This window comes from Nyctereutes procyonoides, unplaced genomic scaffold (assembly GCF_905146905.1).
Source record: "Nyctereutes procyonoides isolate TBG_1078 unplaced genomic scaffold, NYPRO_anot_genome, whole genome shotgun sequence".
In the NCBI taxonomy this organism is placed as follows: domain Eukaryota; kingdom Metazoa; phylum Chordata; class Mammalia; order Carnivora; family Canidae; genus Nyctereutes; species Nyctereutes procyonoides.
Window position 1 is genome coordinate 20328556 of NW_026575020.1, and position 24997 is coordinate 20353552.

The 24997-nt window shown below is 37.8% G+C and overlaps 1 protein-coding gene across 3 annotated transcripts; it reads left to right on the forward strand.

Annotated features, from left to right (window-relative positions):
- The first annotated feature begins 70 nt into the window (after positions 1 to 70).
- Positions 71 to 24396, forward strand: CCT6B (chaperonin containing TCP1 subunit 6B). 3 transcript variants are annotated; one of them, XM_055323478.1, is made up of 14 exons: positions 71 to 207; positions 2078 to 2141; positions 3451 to 3585; positions 5645 to 5818; positions 7936 to 8039; positions 12930 to 13040; positions 13588 to 13747; positions 14698 to 14780; positions 15122 to 15218; positions 15497 to 15644; positions 20274 to 20407; positions 22068 to 22170; positions 23709 to 23781; positions 24291 to 24396. In XM_055323478.1, the coding sequence occupies exons 1-14, from the start codon at positions 71 to 73 to the stop codon at positions 24361 to 24363; spliced, it is 1596 nt and encodes a 531-aa protein (XP_055179453.1). In that variant the 3' UTR covers positions 24364 to 24396. The 3 variants fall into 3 exon arrangements, with proteins under 3 accessions (XP_055179453.1, XP_055179463.1, XP_055179473.1); XM_055323488.1 differs by lacking the exon at positions 12930 to 13040; XM_055323498.1 differs by lacking the exon at positions 3451 to 3585.
- Positions 24397 to 24997: the final 601 nt, after the last annotated feature.

The window sequence follows — 24997 nt, forward strand, 5'->3', positions numbered from 1 at the left end:
GGCCCCGGCTTCCTCTCGGGATCCCGGCTGAGGCTGTCACTACCTGGCGGGTGGCGCGCCGGGTGATGCGATGGCTGCGGTCAAGGCCATCAACTCCAAGGCTGAGGTGGCGCGGGCCCAGGCGGCCTTGGCCGTCAATATCTGCGCCGCCCGAGGGCTGCAGGATGTCCTGCGCACCAACTTGGGGCCCAAGGGCACCATGAAAATGTGAGCCTGCGGGGCGGTTGGAGCGGCGGTTAGGACCCGGAGTTCCGCCGGGAGCCTGGAGCCGCAGGAAGCACCCGTGGGCCCGTTGTCCTCGCTGTCACTCCTGCGCGGAGGGCGCCCGTGGCCCGTCCGTCCCCCCACCCCCACCCCCACCCCACCCCCCCGCCTTCCGTTAACGTTCCCGTGCCCCTGATGTGGTCCCTTAGAAGCGCCAGCCGGGGAACTCCCCTGCGCTTTGACACTGTGTGTCTTTACTTGGGGACTTGTGGGGCCGTGTCGCAGCCGTAAGGGCACAGGCCTGGGGCCCGGCAGGTGTGGGTCCAAATCCAAGCTCCCTTCCAGCTGTCCGCCCTTAGGCAAGTTGTCTGAACGCTCTGTGCCCACGCTGCTTCCGAGCCACCCTTTCAGCATCTCTACGTAGCATCACCATCTTCTTTAGAAGAGTGAGGAAAAGAGAACCAAAATGTTTAGGAGAGAGAGAGACGTTCTAAGAGGAGTAAGCAGAATTAATATTAACGGTAAAAGAGGGCGCTTGTATACTAACCGGATGCTGGGAACCCAGGTGATGAAGGGGTGGTGTATATGTGGTATATAGGCCAGGAATCCTATGATAGGACTGAGGGGGAAGGAGAAGCCTCCCAACAGGGTTTTGTTTTTTTTTTTTTTTCTTTTTCTAAAGGCTTTGTTTGTTTATTCATGAGACACAGAGAAAGAGAGAGAGGCAGAGACACAGGCAGAGGGAGAAGCAGGCTCCACGCAGGGAGCCCGACGCGGGACTCGATCCTGGGTCTCCAGGGTCAGGCCCCGGGCTGAAGGCGGCGCTAAACCGCTGAGCCAGCCGGGCTGCCCTCTCAACAGATTTTTGATCAGAGCCTTGAAAGATAAGTTAGAGTTCACCAGTTGGAGAAGGGACTAAAGTCCTAGTAACTTAAGGAACAAGAAAGCCCAATGGTGTAAATCCAACAGAAATGAAAACAAACATGATGTGTAAAAGGGAACCACAAGATATCATTGGCAGGTGTGGCAGGAAAAACAAACATAAGCCAGAGCGGGAAAGGTGAACTACCTCATTGCTAAATAGTCTGGATTTTACCTGGAAGATGATGGAGAACATAGATTTTTGAATAGGGAGCTGACAGGGTCACACTGTGTTTTAGAAAGATAAATATAGTGTGGAGGGTAGATTCAAATTCAGAGATACCAGGATGCTAAGTCCAGGCTAGAGTTGTTGATGACAGTAGACGTGGAGAGGAGGGAGTAGATTCAAGAAATATTTAGGTTGTAAAATCAACAGAACTTGATGATCTAATAAACGTGAGGGATGAGGGAAGACACTAAGTTGAGTGAATGAATGGTAACATTTCACCAAAATAAAAAGCTTGCAGGAAATTTACGATTTTGTAGTTTGTAGATTTCCAAGTATCCTTTTTTGACCAAACTGCTGTTCATAACTCATCAATTTCTCTCAACTTGTAAATGCTCCATTTCGAATGAAATCGCTATAGCAGTCTATATGGGGAGAAGTGATTCTGTAGGCTGCACATGGTGGTGATTACCATGGTATTGCCACATGGCACATGGGAAGTTTTGGGACTCAGTTCTTTTTTTTTTTTGTTCATGAGAGACAAACAGAGAGAGGCAGAGACATAGGCAGAGGGAGAAGCAGGCTCCATGTAGGGAACCTGATGTGGGACTCGATCCCAGGACCCTGGGATCACAACCTGAGCCTAAGGCAGACACTCAACCACTGAACAACCCAGGTGCCCTGAGGCTCAGTTCCTTTTATTAAGGACAGTGAATGGCAAGAAATGAGAATGCCTTGCTTGACTCTTGACATATGAGGTTAATAATATCACTGTTTTCTGAACAGGCTTGTTTCTGGTGCAGGTGATATCAAACTCACCAAAGATGGCAATGTACTACTCCATGAGATGGTGAGCTGACGCTGCTGACTTTAATAAATCTTAGTAAGCCTAGAACATAGTAGAAATTGTATATGTTTAAACCAAGGCTGTCACTTAAGTACTGCAGTCATGGGTTATACTTGTTTGGTTAAACCTTAATAAAAGATGATTTTGGTGTTTTTCAAATCTTTTTACAATTCAAATAATAGCTTAGGGATACTTCCAAATTACATCTTTTAAAGGTTTTTTTTTTAATATTTATTTATGAGAAACACACAGAGAGAGAGACAGAGGCAGAGACACAGGCAGAGGGAGAAGCAGGCTCCATGCAGGGAGCTCGATGTGGGACTCAATTCCTGGTCTCCAGGATCAGGCCCTGGGCTGAAGGCGGCGCTAAACCGCTGAGCCACTGGGGCTGCCTAGTTACATTTTTTTTTTTTTCAGTTACATCTTTTAAAGGCACTGAGTTGTAATCATGAAAATATAAAAAATCCTTTGCAATTTTAGTAAATATATTCATCTTAGAGATTCAAGGATTTGATCTCATTGCATTCTGAAACAAAGACTTTTTTTTAAAGATTTTATTTATTTATGATAGACACACAGAGAGAGGCAGAGACACAGGTAGAGGGAGAAGCAGGCCCCATGCAGGGAGCCTGACGTGGGACTGGATCCCGGGACTGGATCCCGGGACCCCAGGATCACGCCCTGGGCCGAAGGCGGGCGCTAAACTGCTGAGCCACCCAGGGATCCCCTGAAACAAAGACTCTTAAAAAACGTTCAAACCTCATTAGTTTTCAATTTAAATAATTTGATATTGACATTTATTAAGCATTGATAATAACAATTTGTGAACTCGTATAATGAAGCTTCTTTTTTTTTTTTTAAAAGATTTTATTTATTTATTCATGAGAGAGAGAGAGCGAGAGAGGCAGAGACAGGCAGAGGGAGAAGCAGGCTCCATGCAGGAAGCCCGACGTGGGACTTGATCCCGGGACTCCAGGATCACACCCTGGGCTGAAGGCAGCGCAAAACCGCTGAGCCACCCGGGTTGCCCTGAAGCTTATTTCTTAATTTTACTATTGGACCTTAGATTATCTTGTTTCATTAGACCAAAACTCATTCTCTCTTTTTAATCTGTTGTTTAGGGCAGCCCGGGTGGCTCAGCAGTTTAGCGCCACCTTCGGCCCGGGGCGTGATCCTAGAGACTCTGGATCGAGTCCCACGTCGGGCTCCCTGCATGGAGCCTGCTTCTCCCTCTGCCTGTGTCTCTCTCTGTGTGTCTCTCATGAATAAATAAAATCTTAAAAAAAAAAAATCTGTTGTTTACCTTTTCCAGCAAATTCAACACCCAACGGCTTCCTTGATAGCAAAAGTAGCAACAGCCCAGGATGACATTACAGGAGACGGTACTACTTCCAATGTTCTAATTATTGGAGAGTTACTAAAACAAGCTGATCTTTACATTTCCGAGGTATTAGCATTTTATAGAATTCCTATTCATTTGAATGGGGGAATTTTTTTCCACTACTAAAATAGTTTAATTTTAGAGGGCAAAAGTAATTTTTATCAAGATACTTTTGGACAATTATACAAGGAAATAATAATGTGCTTTTTGGCCAAAATAATGCCTTTCATTGGAATTATATCCCACTTTTTAAAATGAAATATTTAGGATATATAAGTAAAAAATTAGCCATGTAACCATGAATAATGGCCTAAAAAACAAAACATCATTGATACTCTTGAAACTAAATTATACACCTTTTAAAAAAAATAACCGGAGAAAAATAATTGAAGGTTTTCACATTGTGAATTTACCTATCTTTCTAGTTTTAGTTTTCTTTTTTTTTTTAAGTTTTTTTTTTTTAGTTTTTTTAGTTTTATTTTTCTTACATACCATCTACTCTAGCCAGACTCCTTCAGGCTACTCACAAGCCTCTGAAATTACTACACACATTTCTACCTCAGTGCCCTTTTTCAATCTGTATTCTTCTCTTGGTGTTACTTATCTGTCTTCTCTAATTAAGTATTTGAATTTTTCTTTCTTTTAAGGACTATTTTAGCAAAGCATTACCTGGTCAAAGTCCTAAAATTATTACTTCTTGACGTTTCATTTAGTATTGGGAATTGTCTAGTAATTCAGTACCTGCAATGTACCTCATTTAGGATGCTTTTGGCTGTAAGCAATAGAAATTTGACTAAAAGTTACTTAAACAATAAATAATCTCCCATGACAAAACTTCCAAGGTTGGTTGATTAAAGAATTCTATTAGTCATCAAGTACCCTGGTCCTTTCTGTCTCTTAGCTCCTCCATTTACATTGCTGTTTCATGATAAGGCTTATTTCTATCCTGATTATAAGACTGTCAGAAGAAATTAGGAATACCTGCATACTTTAGTAACACTCAACACGAGAGGGCAAAAGAAAGCCATTTGCCCAATTATGGAATATAAGTCCTTCCTTTATAATATGATTGGGTCAACTTTGGTTTGTGTCCATTCCAAATCAATAACAGGTTTTCAGGGAACTGACTTAATATAATCAAGATCCACCCCTAGAGCTAGTACAGAAGGTAGCTTCCTTTGGAGACTGGAGGAAGAGATACCTAAACAAAATTAGGGTTTCTTAGGGAGGAAAAAGTTTGGGAAGGGGGAGGTGCTGACAGACATTGACAAAATTATGAAACTGTGGCAGTATAGTGATAGAGCTAGGCACAAGATATGATAGAAACATTGAGGAGGGAAGGATATTCTGAACTAGCACTTTGGAAATTGGTGAATTAGGAGGCACTTTCTGAAGGAGTAAGATCTGGGCTAAATCTTTTTTATTTTTATTTTTTATTTTTGAGAGAAAGAGAGAGAGAGAGAGCATGAGCATGAGTGAGTGGAGGGGCAGAGAGAGAAGGAGAAGCCAACTTCTAGCTGAGCAGGGTGCCCAATTAAACTGGAATAATCTTTACATTGTGTTTTATGACATTGCTACTTTTAGAGCACAGGTCAGTTATTTTGTAGAAAGTCCTCAGTTTTGATTTGATTATTTTATCATAATTAGGCTCAGGTTATGAACTTTTCGCACAAATACCATACAAGTTCTAAGGTGTCCTTAATGCATTGTATCAGGAGGCACATGGTGCCTATTTGTCCCATTACTGTGTTAATGTTTGGTGAAGGTGGTGTCTGTCTATACTTTTCTCCAAACCAGTGCTGGTTCTTTTCCTCTGTATTAAAAGGAGTTTTTTCTTTTGTGCCCATTCAGAAGGGTACCATATAACAGTGTGTCATAATTTTTGGAAATAAAGAGGACTTTTGTAGTTTTTTCTACTGGACTTACGATTTTTCTGTAAGTTTGAGGTTGTTTTAAATATGAAGCACTGAAAAATTACTTTTATAGATTATATACATAAACATATTTAGTGGCATTAATGTGGGTAATATTACTTTTTCTGGATATACCTATTAATAGGAGAAGATGATTACTTTTACTTTGGATGACTTACTTTATAAATTTTAGTTTTATGTTGTTATAATAGGGCCTTCACCCCAGAATAATAGCTGAAGGATTTGAAGCTGCAAAGATAAAAGCACTTGAAGTTTTGGAAGAAGTTAAAGTGAACAAGGAGATGAAAAGAGAAATCCTCTTAGATGTGGCTAGGACATCTCTACAAACTAAAGTCCATGCTGAATTGGCTGATGTGTTAATAGAGGTATGTGACTAAACTTTTGCATTCAGAATGAGTATAGACTAATACGTGGTGATTTCTTTTTTCTGTAAAATAATCAACCATTGCATGTGGTTCTTTTGAACATGAAATAAAAATATGGAAGACAAACATTTATAGACTTACTTAGAGACTAGACTTGATTGGTCAGAATAGTATGTGTAGTTTTTTTAAAGTATCATATTAAACCTTCTTTTAAGTTAACATGTAAGTTAGGAGTTTGGTTGCCTGTGAGTCATCTTGTGTGGATGTCATTAGGGTGATATACTGGTCTCTTAAACCTAGTGGTCCATATTTATTGTGTGAGTGACACATGGGGAACTTGTTAAGCTTACCACTTTAATGAAGCATGATTAATCAGATAGATAATATTCACATCTAGGAAGTACATATTTGTTTTGTTTATTTCTAAAGGTAACATATATGGAATATAAGGGCAAGACTGAGTATTTTGAGAAGGTTTTTATCAGATGGCTATCGTTTGATACCATCACTGTTCCTCAGCTTAGTATTTTTTGAAATTTGAATATATAGGTTTATCAGGAACGACAAATTCATAACCAAAATCACAAGACATTGACATATAAATCAGAATGCTGTCTTGCTAATTTACTTTCAGAAATATAAATGACAAATGGACTGGAATACCTGAGTTATTTCTGGTTGATTCCCCTTACTAATAGGAAAACCTACTTGGCAAATCAGATTAAGATCAGATAATTTCTTGCTCAACGGAGTTCATATAAAGACTGTAGTATTTTCTCCTGTTGGGAGTACATATATCAAGTGATCCAGAATCTTCATGTTATCTGGTTAGGGCTCCCATTCTCTTCTGGTGTTCTAGAAACACTGATATTATCCAGGGGTCTTTGTCTTTATTTCCTATGAAGCCCCAAAACCAAATACCATGTGATCTCAAAGTTTTCTAAGGTATAGCTGTTTGCTTTATTTATATTTTAAGATGATTACACTGTAGCATTTAATTACTTGTTTTCATATTACTTTCTGAGCTAAAGAATAGTATGTATTGCACCATGCTTCTCAAATTGTATATCCTTGGGGATATGTGGCAGAATAAGTAGGGCATGTCTTTCTAGAATGTCAATTTTACTTTACAGTTTTCGGGGAAAGCATTGCTTTACTACATTAAAACGAACGTACATTATGGCATGATGTGGAAACTTTTCATGATAAAGCACAAAACTTAAGAAATTCCATATTGGTATAGCCAGCAAATTTTAGCTCTTACCTTAGATTACATTTCCCTCTTTTCCTTTAATATGTTCTTTGGTGGAAAAGTTTGAGTAGTGTTGATAGTAGAAAGAGTAATAGGTTGACAGTTGAAGAGAACTGAATTCTAGTCCTGGCTTTGCAACTGTGTTTTAGACTGTTTTAAGACAGCAACTTTTGGAGCATCTGGGTGGCTCAGTCAGTTGAGCATCTGCCTTCAGCTCAGGTCATGATCCCAAAATCCTGGGATTGAGCCCTATTTTGGGTTCCTTGCTTAGTGCGGAGCCTGCTTCTCCCTCTCTCAACCTCTCCCTCTGCCACTCCCCCTGCTTGTGCTCTCTCACTCTTGCTCTCTCTCAAATAAATAAATAAAATCTTCAAAAAAAGGAAAAAGGACCATAACTGCTTTTTGACAAGAGAGTGTAAGCTAGCAGGGTGGGGATTGGGGTTGCAGAGGGACAGGGAGAGAGAATTACAAGCAAGCTCCACGCCCAGTGCAGAGCCTGATGTGGGCTTGATCCCATAGCCCTGAGATCATGACCTGAGCTAAAATCAAGAGTTAGACACTCTACCGACCAAGTCACCCAGATGCCCCTAAGACTGTAATTTTTTTTTAATTTCTTGAACTTTTATTGGAGTTTACTTATCTGTAAAATGGAGGATTTGGGCCTGATAATCTCTGAAATTCCTTTAGGCTCTAAAGTATCCATTGGTATTGGTTATTATTAGTGTCCATGATAGAGTGGCCCTCTTTGGCCTTGCCCTGTATTTTGAGATATGAAGCCCTTTATCTGCTTAGTCTGGTGATACTTGAGTCAGTGGTTCCTTTTAGTAGACCACTAATTTACTGTTCTCGTTCGCTTCTCTTTCAGGCTGTTGTGGATTCTGTTTTGACTATTAGAAGACCAGGTTATCCTATTGATCTCTTCATGGTAGAAATCATGGAGATGAAGCATAAATCAGAAACTGATACAAAGTAAACCACATAAACTTTGACAATCCATAGATTCTAGAATATTTGGTTTAATTCAGATATTTTTTTGTTAATTTCCGTACTTTTATTCAACATGAGTCTATTAATTCAACATATATTAATTGAATATGTACCCTGAGCCAGTCATTATTTTGGGTGGTAGGAATGAAGAATAAACAAAACAGAATTTCTTTCTCCAAGAAGATTATGTTTCTAGTTGAGGGAGATAGTAAATCCATAAGTGATAATAAATGCTGTGAAGAAGGTACAGTGACTATGTGAGAGCATGTGTGTGATTTTACAATGTTAAGAAAGGACCTTGTAATAGGAAACTAGAGAGCAAAGGAGGTATCTGAAGAAGTAAAAGGAGCTAACCATGTGTGTATCTGGAGGAAGAGTGTTCTAAGCCAAGGGAATAATGATTGAAAAGGCTTTAAGGCACAAGTGTGCTGAGATGTTCCAGTGTCCTTGGAGCACAGTAAGAGGAAAAAAGGATAGGAGATGAAATCATAGAGGAAAGAAAGGCCAGGCAATTGACATTGTCAGGGTATGTATGTACTCAGGGTAGGTAGCACCTTGTTGATTTTGGACTTAATGACTTTTAAACATTTTATTATGGAAATCTAAACATATAAAAAAGAGAGAAAAATAGTGAACTCCCACATACCTGTCACCCACCTTTATCAATTTCAACATGTAGCCTATCTTATTTTTCCTTTTATTTCCCTTCTATGCTCCTCTTTTCTCCCTCCCTCCTCCTTGCCCCAAACCTGGATTATTTTGAAGTCAATCCAAATACATTTCATTTGAAAATGCTTTCTTATTTATTTTAATATATATATGTGTGTGTGTTTGTGGGTATCTTTATTTACTTATTTCTTGAAGTTTTACCTGGTTTTTCTTAAATTTGCCGTGGCACTTTCTATGGTGTCCTATTCCCAGCAGATCTTTCCAAACCTGCCTTATATTTTTTTAAACATATAGTTCATATCTGATAATTACAATATTTGAAGTTTTGGCTTGTCTATTTTTTGTGTTTATTCTGTTTTGTTGGTTCTCATTAATTGTATTTTGTTTCTATATGTGCCATTCATTGTGTTTGAAAAAAGTATTTGTAGAGATAATTTGAGACCTAGGGTGAAGGTCCATTTTTGCATAGAGGGTTTGAATTTGCCTCTGCAAGGAGCCCAGGGAATATTTTATTTTATATTTTTATTTTTAAAAAATGGGGCTTGAACTCATGACACTGAGATCAAGACCTGAGCTGAAATCAAGAGTCCAAATGCTTAACCACTGAGTCATCCAGGTGTCCCAGGGAATACTTTTTTTTTTAATAAATTTATTTTTTATTGGTGTTCAATTTGCCAACATATAGAATAACACCCAGTGCTCATCCCGTCAAGTGCCCACCTCAGTGCCCGTCACCCAGTCACCCCCACCCCCCATCCACCTCCTCTTCCACCACCCCTAGTTCGTTTCCCAGAGTTAGGAGTCTTTCACGTTCTGTCTCCCTTTCTGATATTTCCCACTTATTTTTTCTCCTTTCCCCTTTATTCCCCAGGCAATACTTTAAATTAAATCCACAGCTTGGGGGCTTTTTTTTTTTGCTTTTCGTTTTTAATCTCCAACTAATTCTTTTTTTTTTTTAGAATATATTTATTTATCTTAGAGAGGAAAAGAGAACACATGCACATGTGAGCAGTAGGGGGGAGAGGGAGAGGGAAAGAGAAACCTTAAGCTCTCCCTTTATGCTCCCCACTGAGCATAAAGCTCACTGCAGGGCTTGATCCCAGGACCCTGAGATCATGACCTGAGCTGAAATCAAGTCAGCTATTTAACCAACTGAGCCACCCAGGCACCCCTATCCAGTTAATTCTAACTGCTGGTTGGTATGAAGGCTGCTTGCTTAGTTCATCCTTCTGTTTTATACCCTGAGTATGTACCCCTTTGGGGTTCCTACTTAATGGGAAGAGCGTCTCCTATTAGACCCCCTACCTTGGATGAGCCCTGAGCTTTCAATTCTGTCCTCTTTTCATTGTATGAGCTTATTGAAAACAAAGCTCAAATGTTCCTGAATTGTCTAATGACTTTAGGATAAGAGTGCCTGTAGTTCTTTTCCTATCTCTTGGAGTTTTATTTACTATTTTATAGCTCTTTAATGTTTTTGAGGTTTTTTTTTTTTTTTTTTTTTTTAGGGATTTGAGTGTGTGTGTGTGTGTGTGTGTGTGTGTGCGCGCACGCGCGCATATGTGCCAGTGCGGGTGGGGTGTAGAGGGAGAAGGAGAGAGAAAATTTTAAGCAGGCTGTACACCCGGTGCAGAGCCTGTTGCAGGGCTCAATTTCACAACCCTGAGATTATGACATGAGCTGAAATCAAGAAATCAAGAATCAGATGCTTAACCAATTGAGCTACCCAGGTGCCCCAGGGCTTTTGTTTTTAACCCAGAATTTTTAGTTGGTTTTATTATTTTTTTAATATATATATTTTTTTATTCATGAGAGACCGAGGTCGGGGGTGGGGAGAGAGAGGGAGAGACACAGGCAGAGGGAGAAGCAGGCTCTATGTAAGGAGACTCCAGGATCACGCCCTGGGCCCAAGGCAGGCGCTATACCGCTGAGCCACCCAGGGATCCCCCTTTAGTTGGTTTTAGTAGTAGGATTGGTCCAAATTAGTCTGCCATTGCTGAGGGCAAGAGCAGTTCTTGATTTGTATTTCAGAAGGGTCTCTGGTTGTTGTAATATAGGTGAGGGATGAAAACAGTTTAGATCAGAGTATACTTAGAAGAAGGAGCAATAAGATCTGTTGATGGTTCAACATAGAATGTGACAAGTAAAGAGTCAGGGATCTTGGGTTTTTGCATGGAGCAGCTGGAAAAGGGGAAGTACCATTTCTTGGGATAGAAAAGACTGAGAAAAGATTTGGGGAGGGCAGCCTGGGTGGCTCAGGGGTTTAGCGCCGCCTTCAGCCCAGGTTGTGATCCTGGAGACCCTGAGTCGAGTCCCATGTCGGGCTCCTTGTATGGAGCCTGCTTCTCCCTCTGTCTTTGTCTCTCTCTGTGTGTCTCTCATGAATAAGTAAATAAATAATCTTAAAAAAAAGATTAAAAAAATAATAAAAAATAAAAGATTTGGGGAAATAAGAGTTCAGTTTGGGAAATGTTATGTTTTTATGTGCCTACTAGGCATCCATGTGGAGATGTTAAGTAGAGAGTTGAAGTGTGTCTGGAATTCAGAACAGAGGTCTGATCTGGAGACAAATTTGGGCGTCATCCATGTGTAGATGACTTAAAACCTATGAAAGGTAACGAGATCACCTGGGAAGTGAAAATAGGTAGAAGAGGAAGTTTAAGGTTGAGCCATGAAAACTCCAAAGTTTAGATATTGAGAAGACAAAGAGAATTCAGCACAGGAGACTAAAGGGTGGTCACTGGTAGGAGGAAAGCCAAGAGAAGGTAGTGTCCCAGAAGCTAAGAGAGGAATGTTTCAAGGGGGTAATAATCAACTATGTCATATGCTGCTGAAACTTTGAGCCAGTTGTTATGGATTGAAAAATGACCATTAGATATAGAAAGCATTTAATGTTTTTGGTGGCTTAATGAGAACTGATTCAAAAAAGGAGTGAGTGTGAATGTCAGATTGAAGGTGGGATCGAGAGGGAAGGGTTAGGGAAGAAGTGAGGATTTAAGTTTACACCACCCTAAGGAGGTTAGCAGAGAAATGGGGCAGTAGCTAGAAGGGAGTATAAGAAAGGACTTGAAGGAGAAACATTGTTTTAAAGATGGGGATTACCAATGGCAAGTCTGTAACCTGATGAGGATGCTCCTGGAGGCAGGAGGAATTGATGGGCTAGGAGGAGGGGTTGGATGGGGAGTGGGGACAATGCTGGAGCAGAGAGGAGAAATAGAGTAGAGTACACACGTGGAGAGGAGCATGGACAGTTCATTCATAGGAATAGGAGGTTTAGGTTCAAGTGCAGGTGGATTGGTGGAGGTAATGATAGGACAGTATTTTTATTTTCTCAAAGCAGCAAGGTCATTTGCTGAGAGTCAGAGGGGGAAGTCAGGAGTTGAGTAATTAGATTAAATTTTGTAGTTATATTAAAATCAGTAGTTAGATTAAAATTTTGAAAACTCCTTATAATTACATTTACTTAAAAATTATTTCTTTACTTTAATGTAGAACAAATACTGGTTATAAAAGATTCATAAGTAGAAATGCTATTCCCTAATTGGGTATAAATGAAGTTTTAGAGGTTATAAAAATATTTACTCTTAAAAGAAAATTTGGAAAACAGGAAAAAGCCTCTCCCACCCTCAAATTATCTGTTTACCACCCAAGCATAACTTTACTCCAGGTTCCTTTTATTTTTTGTCAATAGCAAGGTGCTTATTTTTTTAAAAGAATAGATATAATCATTCTTTATAGGTAGTTTGTTGTTTTGTGTTTATCAGCTACCTATGTAAATATTTTTCCATGTCATTACATAGTTTTCATGACCACCAAATAGTTGGGTCATTTATTTGCTGAACAATGCCCTATTGTTGCACATTTAGGTTAAGAATTTTTGGTTGTTCCATATAATTATTTTGAACAAATGTTCCTAAGGAACTCATTGTGTGCCCACTTTTCATTATTTGACCAGCTGTGTCATATGTGTGAGCCACATAATTTAGAGAATAATTCTGGGTTGACTTTTCATTGTGACTTCACAGTCATACTGTGTTAAAGTAGATTTTCTTTTCTAATTTTACTAATTATGTGTTAGGCTTAAAGTTGGTGCAAGGAAGCAATGTGTGTCCTGATAGTTCTATTACAATTTTAAGAATACAATCCTTATTTTATAATAATTTAGAGTGTATATTCAGAGTAAGAAACATTACATATTTTTAATAGAATGATCAGAGGATTAGTTTTGGATCATGGCGCCCGTCATCCAGATATGAAGAAGCGAGTGGAAGATGCATTTATCCTTACTTGCAATGTGTCACTAGAATATGAAAAAACGTACGTGGCAGTTACTCTTTGTAAATTTTGAAATTGTATTTTCTAAAAGTGTTTTTAAGTTTAATTAGTTAATTTAGAGAAGGAGAGAGTGGGGGAAGGACTGAGGGAGAGAGAGAGAGAGATTCTATGCTGAGCATGGAGCCTGACACAGGTCTTGATCTCACCACCCTGAGATCATGAGCTGAGCCCACACCATGTTGGATGCTTAACTAACTGAGCCACCCAGGCACCTCCTAGAAGTGTTTTTTTTTAATTTTTTTTAAATTTTTATTTATTTCTGATAGTCACAGAGAGAGAGAGAGAGAGGCAGAGACACAGGCAGAGGGAGAAGCAGGCTCCATGCACCAGGAGCCCGACGTGGGATTCGATCCCGGGTCTCCAGGATCGCGCCCTGGGCCAAAGGCAGGCGCCAAACCGCTGCGCCACCCAGAGATCCCCTAGAAGTGTTTTTTAATCTCTTTCTTCCCTCCGAAATGTTTAGTGTAAACTCCTACCTTTATCTCCTTTTTCCTCCACTGTTACTAGCTTGTTTTTATTCATCTTTTAGAGAGGTGAGCTCTGGTTTCTTTTATAAGACTGCTGAAGAGAAAGAGAAATTGGTAAAAGCGGAAAGAAAATTTATTGAAGATAGAGTACAAAAAATAATAGACCTGAAAGATAAAGTCTGTGCTCAGTCCAATAAGGGATTTGTTGTCATTAATCAAAAGGTGAGAAAGTTCAGATTTTAACTATTTGTAAATGTTTTTCAACATTTCTTGGAGTGTGGTCTGTGGATTCTGAGGAGTCCCTAAGACCATTTCAAGGAGTCCTTGAGGTTAGAATTATTTTCATAATAATAATAATGCCTTTGACATTGTGTCCACATTTGCAATGGTCATGCAAAAGCATCGTTAGGTAAAGCTACTGATACCTTAGTACAAATCAAAGCAGTAGTACCAAACTGTTCTAGTAGTCATACATTCTTTATTGCCACACTACCACACATTTGCTGTTTTTTTTTTTTTAAGGCAGTTTCTTTTGAGAACGTCTTTTGTTTTTAAGGATTTATTTATTTATTTGAGAGAGGATGAGAGAGAGAGTGCATGCGAGTGCAGGAGAGGGGCAGAGGCAGAGGGAATCACCAGTAGACTTTCTGCTGAGTGTGGCTGACATGGGGCTTATGGGTTTCTTATTTTGAATGGATTAATATTTAAATTTTTTCAATTTTGATTTCTAATATGCCATTTTTAAAGGTTTTTATTTTTATTTTTAAATTTAATTTTATTTAAAAAATATTTTACTTATTTATTCATGAGAGACACAGAGAGAAGCAGAGACACAGGCAGAAGGAGAAGCAGGCTCCCTGGGAGAGCCCGATGCGGAACTCAAACTCCTCAGACCTGGGATCACGCCTTGAGTTGAAGGCAGATGCTCAACTGCTGAGCCACCCAGGCGTCCCTTTTTTAAGTTTTTTAAATTTAAATTCAATTTGCCAACATATAGTATAACATCCAGAGCTCATCACATTAATATGACAAGTATTATAGATACAGTTCACATAAACAAAAGCTTTTTGGGTTCTTAATAATTTTTAAGAATGAAGCAGTGCTGAGATGAAAAAGTTTGATAAGTACTGGCTTAAGATATGCTTATAACTTTTATGCTAATTTGATTTTAGGGAATTGATCCATTTTCCTTGGACATTCTTGCAAAACATGGCATAGTAGCTCTTCGCAGAGCAAAAAGAAGAAATATGGAAAGGTGAGCTTGCAGATAATTATATATCCTGTTTTTTAACAGATTGAGTTGAAATAATCCTATGATACTCCTTTTAGCTTATGCGTAAGCATTGTTGAGCAAAATAGTAGCATAGAAATTCAAAATGTTTTTGATTTCAATAAATAATGCAAGTGTCAAAAGTCAAGATTGTTGACCTACCTCAGAACTTTGTTGAAGTACAAAGAAGGCTTTTATCTTCTTAAAACAGATTTTAAAAACAATACAACTCAGCGACAATGCAGTCTTCTATGTTAGGTATCTTTTCACCGTTAAGAAATTAATGCTTTTTATAACCAAAGTTATGGTGACATATGTCATTTCAGACTTTCTCTTGCTTGTGGTGGAATGGCTGTGAATTCTCTTGAAGACCTCAGTATAGATTGCTTGGGACATGCTGGTCTTGTACACGAGTGTACATTAGTGAGTATCTCTGTGGGCAATGGCTATAAAGTGAAGAGTAAACCTTTTCTAAAAAATCCTGAATCTTTTAATTCAGCCTTTAACATTTGATGTCTGAATAATCCACAGAACAGATTTTACAATTTATTTATCGAAATGTTTGTTGAGAGTTCAAATATAACTTAACTGCTTTTAACACATATTTTAGTTAGTTTGATAAGAAAAACTCACATGAAGGTTGGATTCTTTTCATAATGACATTAAGCATTAGAGTTATATCTTCTTGAATTATCCTCTAGGGTGAAGAAAAGTTCACTTTTATCGAGGCCTGTGTTAACCCTCGTTCTGTCACCTTGTTGGTTAAAGGACCAAATAAGCATACTCTCACACAAATCAAGGATGCTATAAGGGATGGACTTCGTGCCATCAAAAATGCCATTGAAGATGGTAGGCTCTTTTTTGTGATGGATATAACCTGATGTGTTTTTAAAATAGTAATAAATCTATCATTATATATATGTATAAATATAGTATTTCAAAAGGTATGAGTGATTACTATTCTTTCACTTCACTCTGGATAATTTATAGTTTGGATTGTGAAGATTTTTCTATTGGAATATTCTTAATAAGTATGCTGTGCTTTTTTTTTTTTTTAAAGATTTTATTTATTTACTGAGAGAGACGGAAGAGAGCGTGTGAGCACAAGTCAGGGGAGGGAAGAGGGAGAAGGAGAAACAGACTCCCCCTGAGTGGGGAGCCGGAAGTGAGACTTGGTCCCAGGACCCTGAGATCATGATCTGAGCCAAAGTCAAGTGATTAACCGACTGAGCCATTCAGGTGCCCCACTATGCTGCCCTTTTAATTAACTTCTATTTATGAAATGAAAAAGCACTTAATTTAATGCTATAGTATCATTTTTTATTTTTAGAAATTTATTTTTAAAATCATTGTATAGTTCTATTTCTGGGTTCTTATTCTGTTCCATTGATCTGTTTGTCAATTTCAATATTAGTATACTGTCCCGGTTACTTGTAACTTTATGATAAGTCTTGGAATCAGCAGTGTCATCCTCCCATTTTGTTCTTTTTCAGGTTCTTTTGATTATTTAAAATCTTTTTCAGGGCAGCCCCGGTGGCTCAGCAGTTTAGCGCCACCTTCAGCCCAGAGTGTCATCCTGGAGACCCGCCATCGAGTCCCACTTCAGGCTCCCTGCATGGAGCCTGCTTCTCCATCTGCCTGTGTCTCTGCCTCTCTCTCTCTCTGTGTCTCTCATGAATAAACAAATAAATCTTTAAAAAAAAGCTTTTGTATTTTCATATGAATTTTAGAATCAGCTTGTCAGTTTCTACCAGAAGACTTGAGATTTTGGTTGGAATTTATATATTTATATTTTTATATATATTTATATAATTATATTTTTATATTGGTATTTTAACAGTATTGAGTCATGGCATATTTATTGATTTGAGCCTTATTGACTCTATTTCAACTATATATATATTTTTTATTTACTTCAGAAATATTTTGTCATTTTTAGTGGCATATCTTTTTTGGATTTATGTTCATGAATTTTGGTCCAATTGTACATGATGTTTTGAAAATTCAATTTCTGATTGTTGTTAACATATAGAAATACAGTTGATTTTTGTGTATTGATCTTGAATTCTGCAACCTTGTTAAACTCACTTATTGTAGTAGCATATAGAGTTCATTGAATTGTCTATATAAATGATCATGTTGTCTGCTAATAAAGACAGTTTTACTTCTTCCTTTCCAATACGAATATCTTTTATTTCTTTTTTCCCATTATTTCATGGGCTTGAAGCTTCAGTACATTTGTTGAATGGAAATGGTGAGAGTGGGCATCCTTTCCTTGCTCCTGATCATAGGGGGAAAATATTCAGCCTTTCTGTATTATGTATGATATTTGGCTGTAGATTTTTCTAAAAGCCTTCTGTCAGGTTGAGGAAGTTCTCTTCTCTTGCTGAGAGTTTTTATTACGAATAGGTGTTGGATTTCGTCAATTGCTTCTCTGGTGATCTAAATGTTTTTTCTCTGTTGGATTATTAATGTGGTAAATTATCTTGATTTTCAAATGTTCAACCAGCCTTACATTCTTAGGATAAACCTTACTTATGATGTATTATCCTCTTTAAAAATAGATTACAGTTTTTAAATTATTTTTAAATTGTGGATACATATATATATAATTTGTCATTTTAATCATTTTTAAGTGTTACAATTCAATGGCAATAAGTTACATTCTTTCACGTGTTGTGCATCACCATCATCCATCAACAACATTTTTCATCTTAAAATACTGAAACTCCAAACCCATTAAACAATAACTCTCAATTCCCCTCTCCTCCCAGCTTCCTGAACCCACCATTCCACTTTCTATCTCTATGCATTTGACTCTTCTATGTACCTCATGTGAGTGAAATCATCCAGTATTTGTCCTTTTATGATTGGCTTATTTCACTTAGCATGATGTTTTCAAGGTTCATGTTGTGGCATGTGTCAAAATATCTTTGCTTTTTAAGGCTGAATAATAGAGCATTGTATGTATATACCACCTTATTTATCCATTGATGGAAACTTAGATCACTTCACCTTTTGGTTATTGTGAGTAATGCTGCTATGTGTATTATTCCTCCTGTATATTGTTGGACTGGATTTGCTAAAATACTGTTAAGAATTTTTTACATCTATATTCATAAGGGATATTTGTATTTTTCTTGTAATTCCTTTATCGTTTTGGCTGTTAGAATAATGCTGACCTCATAAAATGAGTTGGAAAGCATTCTCTCCTCTTTAATTTTCTGAAAGTGTTGAATTCTTGTGTAGAATTGATATTACTTCTTTCTTAAATGTTTGGTAGGATTCACCAGTAAAGCCATCTGGGCCTGTAGTTTTCTTCATGGGAAAAATGTAAACTATAAATTAAATCTTTTTAATAGATACAGGGCTATTCAGGTTATCTGTTTTTTTGTTTTGTTTTGTTTTTTGAGTTTGTGTCTGTTTTTTTCTGTTGAGATGATCATCAAACTACTGCCCATGAGCTAAATCTTGTTTGCTGCTTGTTTTTGGTAAATAAAGTTTTATGGGAATATAGCTATACCCTTTCATTTATGTATTACCTCTGGCTCTTTTTGTGCTGCAATGGCAGATTCAAATAGTTACAAAGGAGGTAATATGGCCCACAGAGCCTAAAATATTTATATATGGTCTTTTGCAGAAAGTTTGCTAATTCCTGATCTAAGCTTTCAAATTTATTTATTTATTTATTTATTTGTTTATTTACTTATAATTTATTTATTCATGAGAGACATAGAGAAAGAGCCAGAGACACAGGCAGAGGGAGAAGTAGGCTCCATGCAAGGAGCCCGATGTGGGACTCAATCCCAGAACTCCAGGATCACACCCTGAGCCAAAGGCAGACTCAACCACTGAGCCACCCAGGAGCCCCAGTTTTCAAATTTGTTAGCATAAAGTTGTTCATAATATTCTCTTACTATTATATATATATATTTTTTTACTATTATATTTTTAATGTGTGAAATCTATAATGATATTACCTTTTCCATTTGTGACATTGTTCTTTTTTTGATGTTCATGTTTATTTCATTGATTTTTTTGTTTGCTTTCTTCTGTTTACATTAGGTTTCATTTGCTCTTTTCTTTCTTTTAAAGATTTATTTTGGAGAGAAGGGAGGGGCAAGGAAGGAGGAAAGAGAATCTTTTTTTTTTTTAAGATTTTATTTATTTATTCATGAGAGACACACACACAGAGAGAGAGAGAGAGAGAGAGAGAGATAGAGACACAGGCAGAAGGAAAAGCAGGCTCCATGCAGGGAGCCCAATGTGGAGCTCCATCCCAGGACTCCAGGATCACTTGCTGGGCCAAAGGCAGGCAGAAAAACCACTGAGCCACCCAGGGATCTCCTCTTTTCTAGTTCTTAAGGTGGAAGCTGAGGTCACTGGTTTGAAACCTTTCTTTTTTTCTAATATAGGTGTTTAATGATACAAGTTTCTTTTTGGGTATTGCTTTAGTAGCAACCCACAAATTGCAATATGTTGTGTTTTCACAGAATGGGGTCAGGGAAGTTTTCACAGCTACTGGTAATGTTCTGTTTCTTCAGGTGGGTGGGAGGTACATAAGTACATTTATTTGTGCATTGATTCTTTATACTTTATGCATATAAATATTCTTTTGTGTATATTCAGTATTTCACAGGAAACTTAAAAAAGTTTTTTTAAATTAGCTTTTAATTCCATCATAATTAATGTACAGTGTTACTTCACAAGGAAGTTTTAGTGTGAATGGGAGACAAGGGTACAGTCACCTTGTGGATAGACAGCTCTTTCAAGCAGTTATGTTGTACAGGGAAGCAGAAGAGGGGGAGAATAATTAAAAAATTATGTGGGTTAAAGAGAGCTTCTTTCTGAGTTGTTGTTTTGTTTTAAAGATGAATGATTCCAAAGCAAATTTGCTGATTCAAAGGAGAGTCATAAACTTTATAAAAACTATACTGGCAGGTATAAAAGTCATATCCTGTTGTGAAAATTGATGTTTTTAACCAGAGCTTTTATCTTAGAATAATAAGAACGCCTATATTTTTTCCTCAGATGACAGTTTGGGTTTTGCTTCAGTACAGAAATTCTATACCAAAATAGCGGCCAAATTACATTGGTCTAAAGTTTTTTTTCAAATGAGCTACCACAATTGGTTACTTGTCTCTATAAATTATAGATAACTATCTTTTAGATGTAGTCATGAAGGAATAAGATGAGGGTGGAAGAATGCTTACTCTTACAAACAATGAGATAAGCTGCTTGCAGCCAGTTGTCTGTACCATGCCTAATTATTTCATTGTGTATAATTGTGAAGGATTCTTCATAAGGCATCTTGAATAACCACTGGACTGTACTTTATTGCAACTGTACTTTATTTTTTGTATATATTTAGATATATTTTAGGTGTTGGCAGTGTAATTGAACACACTTGGATAGCTAAAAGCTTTTTTCTCTGGTGTTTCTATCTGGCATGCCTTGCCAATCTTTTCCCTCCAATAGGCTGTGTAGTTCCGGGAGCAGGTGCAGTTGAAGTGGCAATAGCAGATGCTCTTGTTACATACAAGCACAGTATAAAAGGAAGAGCTCGTCTTGGAGTCCAAGCTTTTGCTGATGCCCTCCTCATTATTCCTAAGGTACAGCTATCCTAATGGCCAAAGAACAACTGGTTAGACATTACAGGTGTTGGATTATAAATTGTCCGCATTATCTAACACTACAGTAGGAAGACAGTTTTTATTTGCTTTTCCCCACATAGTTCTCTTTAAGATATGTTACAACTAAAGCAGGGAAACTTTTAGTTAATAGCTCAGAATCCTTGTCAGAGTTTCATGAAATAACTAAATTACCCCCTTGCTTATCTCTGAGCACCAAAAGTTGAAGTAAGTCCAGAAATTTCCTTCAAAAATGATTCACGATTAATCATAATAAAAAAGTTTAGAACTTAAAATTTAACTAGCCTTTAGGGTAGATTTATATCTTGGTGGTATCCAGAGTATTATCATTACTTTAAATTGGAAGAAATGAGAACTTCAGGCTGTTCAGCACTCCTAAATACAAGTGTGCTTTTGTCATTTTCATTTTAGTACTTAGAAAAGGAGAGAAAGTGATGTTTTTTTCCATGTATTAACAGAAGGACAGAGAATTACTTCTGCTTTTCCTTTGCCTTAATCTGGTTTTGAACCACTTAGAAACACAGAAGACCATATCAAAGATGTTATTATCATGAATTAAAATATTAAGAACAGTGCTAGTGAAGTATCTTTGATAACTGCTTTAAAGTTACTCATAATTTGTTAAATCTTTGAGAATTGGATATCTTATTTTTCTCTTTGCCCAAAACGGCAAAGTCAGTTAAGTGATGATCCAGTAGTTGACACAAACTGGTAAGCCTGGTATACAGTGGTGGTTCCTTTTTACTTATAAGCTATTGGTTTGGTTTGGTACTACTTGGAAATAAACCTAGTTTGGAGTGCTGTTATCTCCATTCCTGTTGCCACAGGTTGTGACTGTCCTCATGTTGATGAGATACACAAAGATCCTGAAAATATGTAGGGTTCCTTTAGGAGGTGCCTAGGAAAAGCTGGAACATGTGTGGCTAAAGGGGTGAGAAGAAATAATACCATTCTACTAATTTTCTATTTTTAAAAAAATTATTTATTTATTGAAGTAATCTCTACACCCCTTTGGGGGGCTTGAAGTCATGACCTGAGATCAAGTGCTCAACTGAGCCAACCAGGCGTCCCTTTCCTTTTTTAAAGAAATCTTAAAAAAAAAAAATCTTTTGCGAGGAGTGAAATTAATGTAATGGGATGGAAATGGGGGAGGGGGACTGTAATGTCCTCAGAGTTTAGTGTGATGTACATAGGGAAGATGTTTAAGTAAATATAAAAACTGCTAGATACTTAAAATACATAGTTTGATTTAGATTAAGAAGGAATTTTTCAAAAGGAGATGATTATGGTATTATGAATGTTTTCACAAGACTAGAGAGCGGTGCCTTTTTTTTTTAAATATATTTTTTAAATTTTTATCCATTTATGATAGTCACACACACACACACAGAGAGAGAGAGAGAGAGAGAGGCAGAGACACAGGCAGAGGGAGAAGCAGGCTCCATGCACCGGGAGCCGGACGTGGGATTCGATCCCGGGTCTCCAGGATCGCGCCCTGGGCCAAAGGCAGGCGCCAAACCGCTGCGCCACTCAGGGATCCCAGCGGTGCCTTTTTATATTTGATATTCAAATATACATGTGAAGATATTTCAAAAATATATTATTATTTTTATTCTTAAAGGTTCTTGCTCAGAATTCTGGTTTTGACCTACAAGAAACATTAGTAAAAGTTCAGACTGAACATTCAGAATCAAAGCAACCTGTTGGCATAGATTTGAATACAGGTAAGAAAGTGAAGAAAAATTACCAGCTCAGTAAAGAAAGAGGTTGTACTACAGTGGCCCAGAACTTACAGTAAGGGGGTAGAGATTTGGGTGACTTCAATATTTAAATTTTGGATGATTAATTTACTTTTGAACTTCTTAAAAGGAAATATTCTTTTAAGAAATAGTTTTTAAGTGCTTGTGATTTGACTATTGAGATTCACAAATAACAAAAGAAATGAGTCCCTGCCCTTGTAAGCTTATATTATAGCAAAGAAGGATAGGCAGTAAACAATAACCTTAATAAATACGTTCCCTGAGTATTTAAGAAGTAATAAATTCTATGAAAAAAATAAAAGAACCCTATAAGGATGATTGTGAATGGTAGCATGAGGCAGGGGTGGGGGTTTGCAATTTAAAGAATGTGGGCAGGGTAGGCCTCCTTGAAAATATGTCTATAGAAAAAAAGTCAAAGGAAGTAAGGAAGTAGCTATGTTGGGGAGCTGGGCAAAGAACATCCTGGGCAGAAGGAGCAGCCAGTGGAAAAGCCAGTGTCTAAAGTTTTTGAGGAGGAGGAAGGAGATAAGAGAAGTAATAGAAAGATCACACAGGAGTGTGGGGTCATTCCGAGGACTTTGCTTTTACTGGTGGAATAGGGAGCAATTTTTAGCAGAGGTGTGACATGGCCTAATTATGTTTGAAAGGATCACTCTGGCTATTCTATGGAGAGGAGTTTGCTGAACAACTGGAAGATTGAAATTGCCATTAACCACATCAGAGAACTGTGGGGAGAGCAGTTTGTTGTGGGGGGAAGTCAGCATTGAATTTTGGCAAAGTTCTAAGTACCTGTAGACTTTCAAGTGAAATAGACAGTTGGAAGTATGAGTCTAGGGCTCAAGAAAGCTCTGGGTTGGAGATAAAAACTTGAGAGTTGTCAGAGTGTATATGGTTTAGGGACGCCTGGGTAGCTCAGTGGTTGAGCATCTGCCTTCGACTCAGGGCATGATCCCACCTCTGGGAATCGGGTCCTGCATCGGGCTCCCTGTGAGGAGGCTGCTTCTCCCTCTGTCTGTGTCTCTGCCTCTCTCTCTCTCTCTCTGTCATTAATAAATAAATAAAATATTTAAAAAAAAAAAGAATGTATATGGTTTAAATCCAGAGTACTGGATATGAGATCACCTAGGGAGTGAGTATAGAGAGAGAAGAAAAGAACCCAGGACTAAGCCATTGTGTACTCCAACATTAAGATCTCTGGGAAGAAGAGAAGAAGAACCAGGAAAGTCGACAGAAAAGGAGCCACTAATGCAAAAGAAAAAAACAGGCTGAGCGTGGTGTTCTGGAAGACAAGTGAAGAGAGAATAGTTAGGAGGCTGTGTTAAATCCTCCCGATCCATGAGGCCTGAGAACTGACCACTGCATTGGATTTGATAATATGGAGGTCATTGTGACCAGGACACTAGAAATTTTGGTGGTATTTTAAACACTGTTAGAGTATATAATCAGTATTAACAGAATATATCAAGATTGTAGTGTTAAAATAGTTTGTTTTTACTTTGTAGGTGAGCCCATGATAGCAGCAGATGCAGGAGTTTGGGATAATTATTGTGTGAAAAAACAACTTCTTCACTCTTGGTAAATTCATACTAATAAAAGAGAGACTTTTTAGGTACATAATCAGTAACTTTAAAACCCATCTATTTTTACCACCTTATAGTGAGAAATGGTTAAATGTAAGAAAAGGTGTGGCATTCATTTACTAGTGTTAGCATCTGTCATTTTGCAGTCCTTTTTCCATTTTAATTCTAGGAGTATCAGATATAAGAAACATTTACCTTACTGTTTACTTGAGGGGAAGGGAAAGAAGTTTACTGAAATAGTACCACATGCATAGTGGGGGAAAAGCAAATGATGTGGTAAAAATGAACTCAGTTTTGCTGGTATATGAAAGCAAATTTATTTTATCAGCAAAGGAGTTGAAATTATAATACAAGGGGTGATGTTTGTATTTACGATAGCTCTGTCTCCTAAGATCTCATACCAACATCACTGAAGAACAAAGCACTTTTAGTAGCTGCAGATTGCTGGGGGAAAAGATGAAAGTGGGTGGTAGGCTTTACTCACCCTGTTATCTTTTTCCTCAGCACGGTGATTGCCACCAACATTCTCCTGGTTGATGAAATTATGCGAGCTGGTATGTCTTCTCTTAAAGGGTGATTGAGTTCAAAATCAACTCTTCTAGAAGCTGAGATTTAGTACATCTTACATCCAAACTACCATTATATAGCCTAAGCCTTAATTTTTGCACAATAAATGCAATTTATATTTGTTGGTCTTAGCAGTCTCAATAATATTTCATCAAGTAAGAAGAACATAAATACTTTCACCATGAAGGAATAATAATGAAAATATTTTTCCTTAAGAGTTCTAACTTCTGAGGTGCCTGGCTGGCTCAGTTGGAAGAGCATGTGACTCTTGATCTCAGGGTCACAAATTTGAGCCTCACATTGGGGGTAGAGATTAATTAAATAAGAAGTGTAAGAGAAAAAGAGTTCTAACTTACTTTTATTGTATGTGTGATACTATGAAATGATAAGAAATATTTATTTGGTTTTCATCCCCAGTTCCTGGCACAAGAGCTTTTAAAACTTTTGTAATTTCTTGAGTAACAGGGGCAATAGGAACATTGTTTTGGTTATAATTTTTGGTCTTAGTCTTCACTTCCAGCCATAAAAGCTCCTAAGACCATTGGATTCTCTCGAATTAATGAATGTCTTTTTGTTTGCTAATTAGTGACTTTTGATGGGCCCTTAGGAGGGCACCTGGGTGCCTGAGGAACCAACCTTGTTAT